At 40.0% G+C, this 15163-nt stretch overlaps 1 protein-coding gene across 1 annotated transcript; it reads right to left on the reverse strand.

Moving 5' to 3' along the window:
• Positions 1–1421: 1421 nt before the first annotated feature.
• Positions 1422–8727, reverse strand: RAB39B (RAB39B, member RAS oncogene family). The gene is made up of 2 exons (XM_080652689.1): positions 8287–8727; positions 1422–4424 (listed from the first exon to the last, which is right to left on the reverse strand). Exons 1-2 carry the CDS (start codon positions 8499–8501, stop codon positions 3998–4000), a joined length of 642 nt encoding a protein of 213 aa, XP_080508815.1. The 5' UTR covers positions 8502–8727; the 3' UTR covers positions 1422–3997.
• Between the last annotated feature and the right edge of the window lie 6436 nt (positions 8728–15163).

Genomic DNA, 15163 nt, shown 5'->3' on the forward strand with positions numbered 1-15163 from the left:
AAACTGGCTAGGGCTATAACTAATGTCTTATCAGGCTTCCTCTGTCTGTTTTATGGAGAATAGACTATGGGGGACTAGAGTGGAAACAGGGAGACCAGCTATCACAATATCTCAGGCAACAAATGATAGTGGCCAAGACTAGTGTGTTAGCAGTGAAAATGGAAAAGCTGTCAGATTCTGGTTATACTTTTAAGATAGAGCAAGCTTAACTTTGAGATAGATAAAATGTGAATTGTGAAAGAGAGGAGTGTAGGATGACTCCAAGGTTTTTGGCAAGAGTACATGGGAGGACAAAATTGCTATTTACTGAGACGGGGAAGGCTATGGGAGGAATGCATTTGGGAGGAAGATTAGAAGCTGTGTTACATTTTTGATGCCTAATAGACATTCAACTAGAAATGTCGAGTAGAGCAGTTGGTTATAAAGGTCTGGAGTCCAAAGAGACTAGTTGGACTCATTGGCTTAATGATGGTATTTACAGGCATGGGGCTGAGTAAAGTCACCAAGAGAATTAATATAACGGAAGAAAAGATGATCAAGCCCTGGGGAGTGTTTTAAGGAGAATGGAGTCATAAACTATATTAAATGCTGTTGCATCATTGGCCTTTCCTTTCTTCCTTCTTCCCTCATTCACTCATGACTATAAACGTGATAAACCTGTGCTGAACTCAACCTACTTATGCCCATACTCAGAATTAAATATCTTTTCTTTTTTTTACTCTCATCTAAATATGTACTATAGCCTGGCCGGGTGTGGCTCAGTGGTTGAGCATTGACCCAGGAACCAAGAGGTCACTGGTTTGATTCCTGGTCAGGGTACATGCCCGGGTTGCAGGCTCAATTCCCAGTGTGGGGCGTGCAGGAGGCAGCCAATCAATAATTATCTCTCATCATTGATGTTTCTATCTCTCCCCCTCTCCCTTCCTCACTGAAATCAATAAGAATATTTTTAAAAATATGTACTGTAAACCCTAAGCAATGTTCTGAACTATTATGTCCCAATCTGGGCCCCACACTGCGTGATCCTGATGCAAAAAGCATATCATAGTAGGACTAAAAAAGCTGAGGCAATTTAGCCTGGAGAAAAGAAGACTTTCCAGGGAAGACAATAGTTATAATCAGCTACCTGGTTTCAGAATTTAAATCCTTGACTAAAAATCGCAATGATTCAGATATAGGCTTGACAGAAACAACTTCTCAAAAAATGATATGAGATTCCCAGGCAGTAGTGAGTTCCCTGTGACTTTCAACATGATGATCATACAACTTTCAAAAATCACATTCTCTTTCTGGCTTTGAGATACTGGTAAATACTGTGCTGCATAGTATATGTCATATCTAGTTGATATCCTTGGTAGTGGTTGCTGAGCTGTAGAGGCAGATTCTGGAAATAGCTACAACACACACTTGGAATCTCACAGTCACATAATCAACCATTTTACTAAATACAAGCATATTTTCATTCACATACAGCTAAAGAAAACATTTTTTCACATTTCATTACAGTGCACAACAAAGTGAGGAAAAGTATACAGTACATTTTATTCTGGAATATGATACGATCTATTCCAACATGCAGTTGTGGTCTTTGTTACAAGTTAATCTTTTCTTTGCCTATGTAGTAAAATAGCTTCTAAAGCTTTATCCTTAGTATTGTATTAACACCTGATTTTTTCACACTTATTTTCTAAAACCCACTTACTGCAGTGACAACAGCACTGAAGTCTACTAAAATGATTGTTAAAGTTTCTAGAACTTGTTTAAGCAATTAAGCTCAGCCACCTTTGCTGGATCTATGCTGAGTATTTTAAAACCTGCCTAAAAATGCAAGGAATGGGAAAAGTATACATATAATGTATTTTAGTCAAGAAAACTGGAGAGAAGTTTTGTTTCTATCTTTTGTTTTGAACTGACAGAATCCAGCCAACTCTCATTTATCCAGTGGATAATCTTGCTTTCTGAATCTTTTAAACACAATTAAGTATAGTAGTTGATAAACTGTGTGTTAACCCAATTCACCATCTTTTATTTGTCGTCTATAATCACAAAACTGGCCACTTAATCACTCCACCCAAGCCTGGTCATGTTAAAGGAACGTAGAAATCATGATTGGTTCACTTGTAGTTGATGCTGCAGGTTGGTCCAAGGTGGTTTGTTTCCATTCTTTTCATTATTTGGCTTCTTTATTCTGGCTGAAGTAAATCCCCAAACTTTCAAATTCAATCACATTCACACTGAAGTTTAACACTATATCTCAGAGCAATTGAACCATTCTCAGGCTTTCCTATCACCATAAATATGAGAGGTCTGACTCTCATCAGACTTGTTTTCTGACTGTGAAAAGTATGGCTTTTGCCTAGCTGAACTGCCTACAATACAAAAAATAATTTAAAGCATCACATCTCTTCAAGAAGGTAATGAAACCTCAAGCCAACCATTCCAATTTTCTGATGCAGTTATCTGTCTGTTCACCTGAGAATTGAGCTGACTTTCTAGGGGAGACAAGAATCTAGTATAGGTATATGGCAAACAGATGGCCAAGGTCATTGTGAGGTGAGTATTTTATCCCCATCCCACTTTCCACTGCTGTATTTGGTTCCTTTCAATAATATGTCCACTGTGTTTCAGTGATAAGAACACTTCTAGCATACACAGTTCTAATGTGTTTTCAGTTGTGCAATTATTCACTTGGTTAAAGCCCTCTATCAGTAACACCTGAATGGGCTTTACCTCATACCTAGGTTGCCTCAGGATTATAGCTGAGTTGTAATCAATAAGGAAACATATCCTAACATGTAGAGAACATTTATTTACAGTCATATCTCTTCCAAAGTGAACAAATTAACAACAGTTCATTCATCTGACAGCAGGACGATGCAGTGAAACAAGAACTAGGAGTCAAGAGACCTTCACCTTGGCCAAGTGAATCTCCTGCCTCTTAGTTGACCTTCGTAAAATGGGGAAGAAATCTCACAGGCCTGTTATGATGATCAAATAAGTAAAGTGAGTGTAATGGGTTTGTAAGGGTTATAGCGCTTCCTGTTGGGCAGGTACTCAAGACAGGATTGATGAGTGAGGGTTTGCCTCTATTTTTGGAGGCAATCCCTACATCGTTGCCATGACCTGAAAAGACAGGCACATTGTTTACCTCTAGATTGCAGTCGCCAATGCAGTAAAACCCCAGGCATGGTCAGAGGGAAAAGGGCATGGCGTTCAGGTTAGTGTTTCTTCTACTTACAGGGTGTTTTGCATGGGACAATTTCTTTCACACTGCTGGCTTTTCTATCACAAGGGAGTACATTTTCCCTAATGTGTTAATAACAGTGTGTAAATAGCCTCCCTTTTCATATTGACACCATGTTTACTAGAACACCAGGTCTTGAAAGTGTCTTAGTAAATAGCTGGTCCACACCCCTCATTTTACAGATGAGCTCTTCAGAAGCTAATCGGTACTTTTTTTTTTTTTGTGCCGAAACCTGGGAATGAATAATCAGTACTTTTTAACCAAACCAAACCCAGCACACACACTTGGTACAGGATAATCTCATGGATTAAGATGACCTCAGTCTTTTAAAAAATTTGTTAATTGTTCCCAATGATATACTCCCCCCCCCCTTACATAATGTCTTTTTGTTCATGACCTATGAATGAGCTGAAATACCAAGAAACAGTTGTCTGTGGGTGTATTTTTCTGGGGCTTGGCTCCCCAAACCTCAGGCTCTTGACATGTGGTCTACAAAGGGCACATGGAACAGCCACTGCCCAGCATGGGCCACAAAACAGTGCCTGGCCCAGGGCAGTAATTTAGTCCCCCAGTCACAGCACCCAGGCTCCCCCATCCCCCTGCCTACAACCTGTCAGAGTGCCCCTTGGGAAGGAGGCTCACTTGGTATCCAAAAGGAAGGTTGAGTTCTCTTCAGTCACACAAGGATTCTATTCATGTCAACCACTTTCAAGTTCAGATGGGAGAGCACGTTTTGGAAATAAAAAGGGCTGACTAGCACAAACATCTCCTCTCTGATTTGACAACCTCTTCTGAAGAGTGAACCACATTTGGTACAAATCCACTCTTCACCCCTTCCCAGCCCTCCTGGATTGAGATATCCCCCCTTTTAACCAGCTCATATATGTCTTTCGTCAGGTCTGTGAAGGCTTTCTCCACATTAATGGCATCTCGGGCTGATGTTTCAATGTACTTCATGCCGTACGCAGCAGCCAGTTTCTCTGCTTCATGGCGAGTCACTTGCCTCTGTGTATCCAGGTCACACTTGTGACCCACCAGAACAAATACAATTTGGTAGGGCTGAACGTGTACTTTGGTCTCTTCTAACCACTCATGGACATTCTGGAAGGACCTGCGGTTGGTAATGTCAAATAAGAGAAGACCACCTACTGAGTTCCTGTAGTAGGCCCGAGTGATGGATCTAAAACAAAAGAAAAAAGTAAAGAATAAAGGCCACGCCCCAAATCCTGTATTTCTTTTATATTTTTGTTGTTGTTAATCCTCACCCGAGGATATTTTTCCATTGATTTTTAGAGAGAGTGGAAGTGAGGGGGAGAGACGCACAAAGAGAAACATCGATGTGAGAGTGATGCACTGATTGGTTGCCTCCCACACCTGTACAGACCAGGGAAAGGTATTGAGCCTGCAACTGAGGTACATGCCCTTGACCAGAATCAAATCCAGGACCCTTCAGTTCACACGCCGATGCTCTATCCACTGAGCCAAACTGGCTAGGGCCAAAATCTTGTATTTCAATGAACTCAGTGTATTCTAATGTTTCTGGTTACTGGCACAGTTTAGTAAAAATGATTTTATTTTTTTAGCAACAGACTACAAATGTCATTCAATAATAATGATAATAATAATGATATGTGAATTTTCAACTGGGCAAAATTTTGAGTTGGCATCTTCTAGAAATGAATGCTCATGGGCTTATAAGCATTTCCCCTCGATTCAGATAGAACCACAGCTAACTCTCTCACCCCCACATCTGAATAACCAAATGAGACTTCCTGTTCTGTGAAATAAGATAAGTCACAGGTTATCATGAGGCAAAATAAAATAATGGATGCCAAAGTGTTCTGTGACCTGGAGAGCTCATTATAAATTCTAGTAGTTGAAACAGAATTTTTAAAAATGAATTTATGCCCTAGCCAGTTTGGTGCAGTGGCTAGAGCGTTGGCCTGAGGACTGAAGGGTCTCGGGTTCAATTCCTGGTCAAGGGCATGTACCTGAGTTGCAAGGGCCGGCCCCAATTGGGACACTTGCGAGAGGCAACCAATCGCTGTGTCTCTCTCACATCAATGTTCCTGTCTCTCCCTCTCTCTCCCCCTCCCTCTCTCTCTCTCCCTCTCTCCCCCTCCCTCCCTCTCTCTCTCTCTCTCTCTCTCTCTCTCCACCTCCCCTCCTGTCTCTCTAAAAAAATTAATTGAAAAATATCCTTAGGTGAGGATTTAAAAAAAATAAATTTATGGTAGTTGACAGAAAAATGCTCATAAGTATATAGGTATATTGCAATACACTCCATTCTCTCCCCACTTATCATTACCACATTTGTCTTTCTATCATTCTATTATTATTATTTTTAAAAATACATTTTTATTTATTTCAGAGAGGAAGGGAGAGGGAGAGAGAGATAGAAACATCAATGATGAGAGAGAATCATAGATTGGCTGCCTCCTGCATGCCCCCCACTGGGGATCGAGCCCAAAACCCAGGCATATGCCCTTGACCGGAATCAAACCTGGGACCTTTCAGTCCGAAGGCCGACACTCTATCCACTGAGCCAAATCGGCTAGGGCCCTTCTATTATTATTATTATTTTAATCTAACAGGGGTCTTCAGTCTCTTCTGTGAGGAGAAACACAACTTTGTTTTTATTTTCCAGGCCGTTAGGAATAGGAAAGAGAGAGACGGTCTGTAGAGGGCTCGAGCAAAGTGCCTATCAGCCATGTTTCCTGGCACATTTCAGAGAGGCTGAATAAGGCGGCACCAGTTGGGAAAAACCACGTAAATCGCCAAAGCTTCCCTTTAAAATGACATGATTTATTTAGAGCATTGCAATTAGAATATATTTGCTGTACTTCTTAAACAGAAGAAACCTCATCTTTTAAACTTCTTGATTAGAGGAGCTTCATTATCAATATACATTATACTACTTTGCTTAGAGCATTTTAGAGCTTATTAGAGGGTATAGATTATTTGCTTCTATGACTTGCTTTAGACCAGGGCTGGGGAACCTTTTTTCTGCCAAGGGCCATTTGGATATTTATAACATCATTGGCGGGCCATACGAAATTATCAGCTTCAAAATGAGCCTGCTGTATTTGGTCAAACATTTAATTAACTCACCCCTAATGCCTTGGCAGGGCCAGACCAAAGGATTTCTTGGGACTTATAGGGCTCACGGGCCAGGCGTTCCCCACCCTTGCTTTAGAGTCTGAAGTTTAGACTATTGTGCTTTTTGATCTACGTCTATTTTTAGGTTTTCTGTCTTCTTGGATGAAGAAGACAAAAATGAGCGACTCATTTTTGCCGCTTAAGGCTCAGGGCAGATGGCCCAATGGCAACAGAACATTGTCCAGAGGATTAAAGTCCAAACTAGATGATGGCAAGAGCCATCCTTACAAATGAGTTCAGGTCTCTAGCACCAGGCAGATCAGCCCTAGGGAATGAAAACAGTTCGAATTCCCTTATGTTTGAAGACTCATGGATACATGATCAAAGGTTTTGATTGGTGAACAGCTTGGCTCAAAAAATCAATAAGCAAGCTGTAGATCCCTTCAAAACTCTAAAATACATAATTACACTAGTACTTAGAAAGTAACAAATCCCTATCTAAGCACAACATAAGGATGCATAAAAATTAACACCTTCTGTACATCAAAACATTTTTTTTTTAACGAAGTTCGAAGGCAAATGACAAACTGGGCAAATATTTTACCGTGTACGTGATAGAAAAAGATACATATTCCTAATCTAAAAAGAACCTTTACAAATCATTATCACCCAATACTAATAAGCAGTGGGTATGAAAAGGCTCTTCATACAGATGGTCCCATAAATATAAAAAGACACCTTTCTTCACTGACGGTATGGGAAATGCATTCTCAGGTTCAAAGTGAACCTGGACAGGGTGTTTGCCAGTGTTGTTTGTGGAAGTGGGGAGCCGGAGACAACTTCAGTTTGTAGTTATCTCTTCTCCCTATCCATTCTTCAACTACCTAACCAGTATCTTCTATGCTCAACTAGTGTTCAATAGATACATGAATCAATGATCAGAAACATGGGTGATTGAGGCCTTTTGATCTAGTTCGTGACGATCTATGTGACTTTAGCTCAAGTTGCTCTCTCAAAGTTTTCTGTGTACATCGCTCTCTGCCACTTCTGTCTATAATTATACATGCTGTTTCCTCTCCCTGGGCTTTTTTTTCTGTCATACTCATCAAGCCTCATCTCCTCCAGGTAGCCTTCCCTCCCTCTGTAATTGCAAATGATACACACGCCAAAGGAAAAACAAAGGGTTGTACGAGAAAATCAAACCTGTTCATTGATTACTCACTGTGTGCTAAGAGTTCTAGCAGGGAGTGAGCCTACAAATATAAACAAGATTCTCTGTTGTGTAATTGCTGATTGTCTGTCCCCTCCCCTCCCATGTCAGCACAGCGGTTCTAAGAGGGAAGGGCCTCTGTCTGTTTTGTTTACATGGCATCCCCTTGTGTAAGTTTCCTCAGAAACAAGCCTGAATCTGGCATGGAGTGGACCATTACTGAATGTGTGCTGGTTGCAAGAGGGAATCAATCATTTAGCATCTGACTTTCATATATACCTATATGCAATGCATATATGTATATATCTGTATCTATATATGTAACACAATACATCTATATCTGCACCTATGTCTATCTCAGTATCATCTGTATATACCTGCCTATACATGTTGGGATGACCTGGGAACATTTTTAAAAGTATGTAACATAGGGACCGAGATTGATGAATTACAGTGATCAATTCCAACTGATTTGTTAGCTATCAAGGGGCAGGTTGGGAGAGTTGCTGTGCAAGCAATAGATATTATTGACCGGCCTTCCCCGCCAGGGCGCTTCTGTCCCTGCAGGGAGCTCCCAGCTAGCTGGAGGTGGGCTTCATCAGAAGCCCCCAGACCTTCGGGATCTCTCTATGGGTGGGCGGGCGCGACCAGGACCAGGAAGTCCTCTATCCCCAGGGGCTTTGCAAGCTCCGAAGGCCCTCCCACTGCTCGCGGGGCCCGGCTGCGCTCCCACCTGAACCTCTCTTGACCCGCGGTATCCCAGATCTGGAGCTTGATGCGTTTTCCTGGCTCGATCTCCACCAGACGGGAGAAAAAATCCACCCCCACGGTGGGGTCCGAAACCTGGGCAAAGCGGCCCTCGGTGAAGCGGCGGATCAGACAGGACTTGCCCACCGTGGAATCCCCGATGACAATGAGCCGGAACTGGTACAGCCAGATGGCCTCCATGGCTGGGCTCCGCAGGTCTCCTTATCCCTGGCCCTGAGCGGCGAGAGGGGGCGTCCCGCCGAGGCCCCCCCGAGAGTGCGGCTCGGTCCGGATCTAGATGGGCTGCGAGCACATCGCTTGACTGGGAGCCCGAGGCGAGGTAGGCCCAGGCGCTGGGAGAGCGGAGGGATGGATGCTGCGCTCGCAGAGGTGATGAAATGGCAGCAGCATCAGCACCACGCACTCTGACTCATCACTGACAACCGGGTTACTGTAATCCCCCGCATAGACGCGACGCCTGCCACCGCACTGTCTGTAAAAGGAGCGCACACAGAAATGGCCCCAAACCGCTGGGTCCCTTCTCTAGTTTCTCCACCCACCCCCTGTTCTTAATTTAAAATGTTACCTTTCAAATTGCAAAAGTAGTACCTTTTCTTAAAACTAGGAAGCAATACAAAAATGTACACAAGAATAAAAGTGCATAATTATCTGCGCCCTTTCCTCCCCAAGATATTAACAGCTTGGCATATATTCTTCCACATGGATTTCCTTGAAAATATATATGTATATATAAGCATACACACACACACACACACACACACACACACACACACACACACACATATATATATATATGTATATGTATATATATATTTAAGATATATGTGGCCATAGCTGATATGGCTCAGTGGATAGAGCATCGGCCTGTGCACTGAAGGGTCCTGGGTTCGATTCCGGTCAAGGGCACATGCCAGGGTTGTGAGTGCGATCCCCAGTGTAGGGCATGCAGCAGGCAGCCGATCAATGATTCTCTCTATCACTGATGTTTCTATCTCTCTCTCCCTCTCCCTTCCTCTCTGAAATCAATAAAAATATATTTAAAAAACAAAAATATGTATATACATATATACTAGTACACTTACTGCTTTTTGATTTTATAAAAATTGGATCAAAATAGATCTGACACTCGCTTTTTGAAATTAACAAAAAAAATCATAGACATCTCTCCATTTCCAACTAATCTTCCTCTTGCCATTACAAATGCTCTTAAATACAGTCACACATACATTATTTCCTTTAGAGAGAGTCTTACAACATGGCTTAGGAAGTCAAAGGATATGAGTATGTTAAATGTAGTGGATATGGGCATTATATGTAGTTTGCAGAAATATTGACCAATTTAAATTCTAGTCAGCAATTGGTGAAAAGACCATTTGTTTGCATTCTTTCAAGCATGGTATGTTATATTCTCTCATGATTCTTTCCAATCTGCTGTAGTTAAATAAAAAGGTGTCTCTGCTTTATTTTACATTTCTCTGACTGCTAATGAGGTCAACACCATGGCTTGTGCATTGCCCATTGGTATTTACTATTCTGGGAATTGCCTCTTCATATCACATGTATTTTTTCTATGTAGTCTTTTATAATTGCTTTACTCATTTTTTTTGTTTGAAAAAACCCAGTTTTAGTCATATATAATTCACATGTCATATAATTCACTCACTCAAAGTGTACAATTTAATAATTTTATTTTATTTTTTAAAATATATCTTTATTGATTTCAGAGAGGAAGGGAGAGGCAGAGAGAGATAGAAACATCAATGATGAGAATCTTTGATTGGCTGCCTCCTGCACACCCCCTACTGGGGATTGAGCCCGCAAGCTGGTCATATGCCCTTGGCCAGAATCGAACCTGGGACCCTTCAGTCCGCAGACCGACACTCTATCCACTGAGCCAAACTGGCTAGGGCCAATTTAATAATTTTAGTACAGTCATAGAGTTGTGCAGCCATCACCACAAATCTAAAATATTTTAATCACTCAAAAAGGAGCTCCTACCTTTTAGCCAACATCCTCTTTCCCTTCTAGGCGACCACTAATCTACTTTCTGTCTCTCTACATTTCCCCATTCTGGACATTTGATAAAATTGGAATCATACAATATGTGGCCTTTTGTGTCTGGCTTCTCTCACTAGTATGGTGATGTTTTCAGAGTTTGTCCACATTGTAGCATGAATCAGTACTTTATTCCTTTTCATGGTTGAGTAATATTCTATTGTGTGGATAAACATTTTATTTATCCAGTCATCAGGATTCTGGACATTTGGGTTGTTTCTAACTTTTGGCTATTCTGAATATTTGTGTACAAGTCTTTGTTTGAACATGTGCTTTGAACTCTTTTGAGTTGAAACCTAGGAGTGGAATTCCTTAGTCCTATGGTAACTCCATGTTGAATCCTTTGAGGAAATGTCAGACTGCTTTTCACAGTGGCTGCACCATTTGCATTCCTAACAGCAGTGTATGAGGTTTTTGATTTCTCCATTTCTTCTCTAACACTTTTTATTTTCTGACTCTTTGATTCTAAAAATCCTAGTGGATGTGAAGTGGTATCTCATTGTGGTTTTGATTTGAATTTCCCTGATGACTAAGGATAATGTGAATATTTTCACATTCTTATTGACCATTTGTATATCTTCATTGGAAAAATGTAGGCTCAGATTGTTTGCCCTTTTTAACTATATTACTTGTCGTTTTATTATAGAGTTGTAAGAGTTCTTCATATATTTTAGGTATATGTCCCTTATGAGATATATGATTTGTAAATAGTTTTTCCCATTCTTTGTGTGTGTTTTTTTTGCACTTTATTGAGGGTATCTTTTGAAGTACAAAGTTTTAAATTTTGATGAAGTAACAATTATCTACTTTTTTTTTCTTTTGTTGCTTGTGCTTCTGGTGTTAAGTCTAAGAATGCTTTGCTAAATCCAAGATCGTGAAGATTTATGCCTATGCTTTCTTCTATGAGTTTTTTTAGTTTTAGCTTATACATTTAGGTCTATGGCTTATTTAAAAAAATCTAATAATTTTATATTGTGTTGAAATTATAATGTTTTACATATATGATGTTACATGAATATTATTAAAATATTATTCAATTAAATCCTCTTGTTTTTACTTTTTTTCACAATGTGACTACTAGAAAATCTGAAATTATACCAGAGGCTAACATTTGAGGCTCACATTATATATATGTATATATTTAATTTAAATTCTTTATTGTTTAAAGTATTACATAAGTCTCCTTTTTCTCCCATTGACCTCTCCCAGGTCACTCCCACCCCCAGCACATGCCCTCACCCACCCCCTCTGTGTCCATTGGTTATGCTCATATACATGCATACAAGTCCTTTGGTTGATCTCTTACCCCCTCACCCCCCGCCTTCCCTCATAGGTTGGACAGTCTGTTTGATGCTTCTATGACTCTGGTTCTATTTTTGTTCATCAGTTTTTGTTGTTCATTATATTCCACTTATGAGTGAGATCATGTGATATTTGTCTTTCTCTGACTGGCTTATTTCACTTAGCATAATGCTCTCCAGTTCCATCCATGCTGTTGCAAATGGTAAGAATTTCTATGGTCTATTTTTTAAATGAAATTTATTGGGGTGACAGTGGTTAATAAAATTATATAGGTCTTAAGAGAACATTTCTATGATACATGAAAGTCAAATCTTCTTCCATCACCATATATTTGACTCCTTTAGCCTTTACTACCTCCCTCCATCCCCCTTCCAGCAGGTAGCCACCACACTGCTGTTTGTGTCCATGAATTTCAGTTTTATATCCCACATATATGTGAAATCATATGGTTCTTGACTTTTTCTGTCTGACTTGTTTCACTTAACATGATATTTTCTTGTTTGTTTTGTTTTTGTTAATCCTCACCCGAGGATATTTTTCCATTGATTTTTAGAGAGAGTGGAAGAGAGAGGGAAAGACAGAGAGAAACATCGATGTGAGAGAAACACATTGATTGGTTGCCTCCTGCAAGAGCCCCAACCAGGGCCTGGGCCAGAGAGGAGCCTGCAACTAAGGTATGTGCCCTTGACTGGAATTGAATCCGGGACCCTTTGGTCCACAGGCCGATGCTCTATCCATTGAGCCAAACCAGCTAGGGCTAGCATGATATTTTCAAGATCTCTCTATGTTGTCCCAAATGGCAGTATTTCATCTTTTTTTTCTCCTCTCTCCCTCCCTTCCACCGATTTCATCTTTCTTATGGCTAAGCAGTATTCTATTGTCTACATGTACCACATCTTCTTGATCCATTCATCTATTTAAGGACACTTTGGTTGTTTCCATGTCTTGGCCACCATGAATAATGCTGCAATAAACATATGAGTGCATATATCTTTCTTAATTTTTATATATGCTGTGAAGTAGAGTTACAGTTTTTTTTTCTTTTTCATGTGGCTATCTAGTTGTCAAAGCAGCATTTGCTGGAGAGATTATTCTTTTCTCATTGAATGATTTTGGCACTCTTGTTGCAAATCTACTGATCATAGACTATGGGTTTATATCTGGACTCTCAATATTAATTTTATTGGTCTATATGTGCAGTCTCATGCCAGTACCACATTATCTTGATTGTTGTAACTTTGTAGTAAGTTTTGAAATTAAGAAACATGAGTCCTCCTGTTGTGTTATTTTCCAAGATGGTTTTGGCTATTTAGGACCCCTTCCAATTTCATATGAATTTAAAAACCAACTTGTCAATTTCTGTAACTAAGACAGCTGGGATATTGATTGGGATTTCATTGAATCTGTAGATCAATTTGGGGACTGTTGCCATCTCAACAAAGTTAAGTCTTCCAAGCCTTGAACATAGAAAATCTTTCCATGTATTTAGATCTTTTAAAATTTCTTTCAATAATGTTTTGTAGTTTTTAATTTAAAAGTTTTATACTCCTTTGGCTAAGTTATTCTTAAGTATTTTATTCTTTTTGATGCTATTGTGAATATGATTATTTTTTTCTAATATTAAAGCATTAAAATTATTTTGGAATTGTTTTCTTAATTTTATTTTTGGATTGTTCATTGCAAGTGTATAAAATACAATTGATTTTTATATTGATTTATATTTTCCAACTTGCTAAACTCATTTATTAATCCTAATAGCTTTTTAGTGTATTCCTAATGATTTAGTCAAATGGTTCTTCTGCATTTGTTCAGATGATCATATGATTTTTGTCTTTACCCTCTTGACATGATATATTACATCAATTGATTTTTGAATGTTGAGTTAACCTTGCATCCCTGGTGTAAATCCTACTTGATCATGGTGTATAATTTTTAAAATATGTTTTTGGATTTGGTTTGCTTGCTAGTAGTTTCGAAGATTTCTACATTCATATTCATAATATTTATTGGTCTATAGTTTTCTTTTATTGTCTTTGTTTATTTGTTGTTGTTGTTTTTGGTTAAAGCTTTTTAAAAGCTTTTTGTAAAAAGCTTTATTGCTTCCATTGGTCCAATGCATGGGAGAGGGCTACAGGGTGGTTAAAAGAAAGGCTAGGGGTTTCAGGGAGAGGCTCAGGCAAGAGTCAGATACCATGGGATGCAGAGGAGCCCCTTAAAGGCCTCTGGGCTCCAAAGGCTCCTAGTCATGCTTTTTTGAAGAGATACTCACCCAACCCAGCTTGGGGTGGCCAGGCTGTGGAGGTGAGTCAAGTGTAGCCCATCTTCTTGATGAGTTTCACCTGCTTACCCAGGAAGTGGTTCTGCAGGAAGTTACAAAGCTGAGGGCTGTGCGGGTAGAACCAGGGCTGCAGATCCAAAAGGGCCAAGTTCAGGCTCCCCTCCAAGGCCATGGTGGCTTCCATGGCATCCTGAGTTTTGCCCACTCATCTTGGGGAGGCTTCAGCACGTTCTGGAGAGAATGCGGCCACCGCTCTGGGTTTCTCAGCTAACTCTAGGAAGAAGTGGCCCATGCCCTCCAGAGCCACATGTTCACCGTGGAAATAGAGGCCCAGAGAGAGGTAGGTGTGGGAGGCCCGCAGATGCAGGTTGGCCAGGTGGTTGACGGCAGCCTCCACCTCAGTGGAATGATTCTGATGAATTTGGGAGCTCATGGTTGTTCGGCAATAAGGAGTTAAGGTCAAAAATGGTGTTGACTGGTCTCAGAGGCTGAGGATGGTTCCTAAGGTGATGACTGGAAAAGAGATTGGAGGGTGGTCGGATGCTCAATTTTTTTTTAGTTTGTTTGAATCACTACTCAAAGTCCATACACTGCTATTAGGTGGTATGACTCTAAAGTCTCTTTTAATATATAATTGCACCACCTCCCCTTTTTTTCCTTTGCAATTTATTTGTTCAAGAAACTCGGTCTTTTTTGTCCTGTAGAATTATCCATGGTCTGGAATTTGCTCCTTGCATCCCTAAGGTATTGTTTAACATATTCTGCTCTTCCTTGCATTTCTGTAACCTGGTATTTAAATATAGGGTTTGAGAGATTTATGTTTGATTATTTGGCATGTGGTCTTGGGTACTTCCATCTGGACACAATAAAGTCCCATTTTTTGTGATGTTAGAAGCTCAGCTAAAGGTATTAATAATCTTTCTCAGATCCATTATTTCATGAAGGTTTACAAAATGGTTACATTTATATTGTATCATTCTTTACTTATTAGCTGGACTCTTTCTATAAAGAGAAACTTCTCTGTATAAAGGTGATTATTATAGTCTGAGATATGATTATACATAAAACAAACAAGAACTGTGCTTGATTCTTTCCCTGTATTCACCAGTTTTCAATATAATGAATTGTTTCTCTAGAGCAGTGGTTCTCAACCTTCCTAATGCCACGACCCTTTAATACAGTTCCTCATGTTGTGGTGACCCCCGAC

Source organism: Plecotus auritus (genome assembly GCF_963455305.1).
Source record: "Plecotus auritus genome assembly, chromosome: X".
In the NCBI taxonomy this organism is placed as follows: domain Eukaryota; kingdom Metazoa; phylum Chordata; class Mammalia; order Chiroptera; family Vespertilionidae; genus Plecotus; species Plecotus auritus.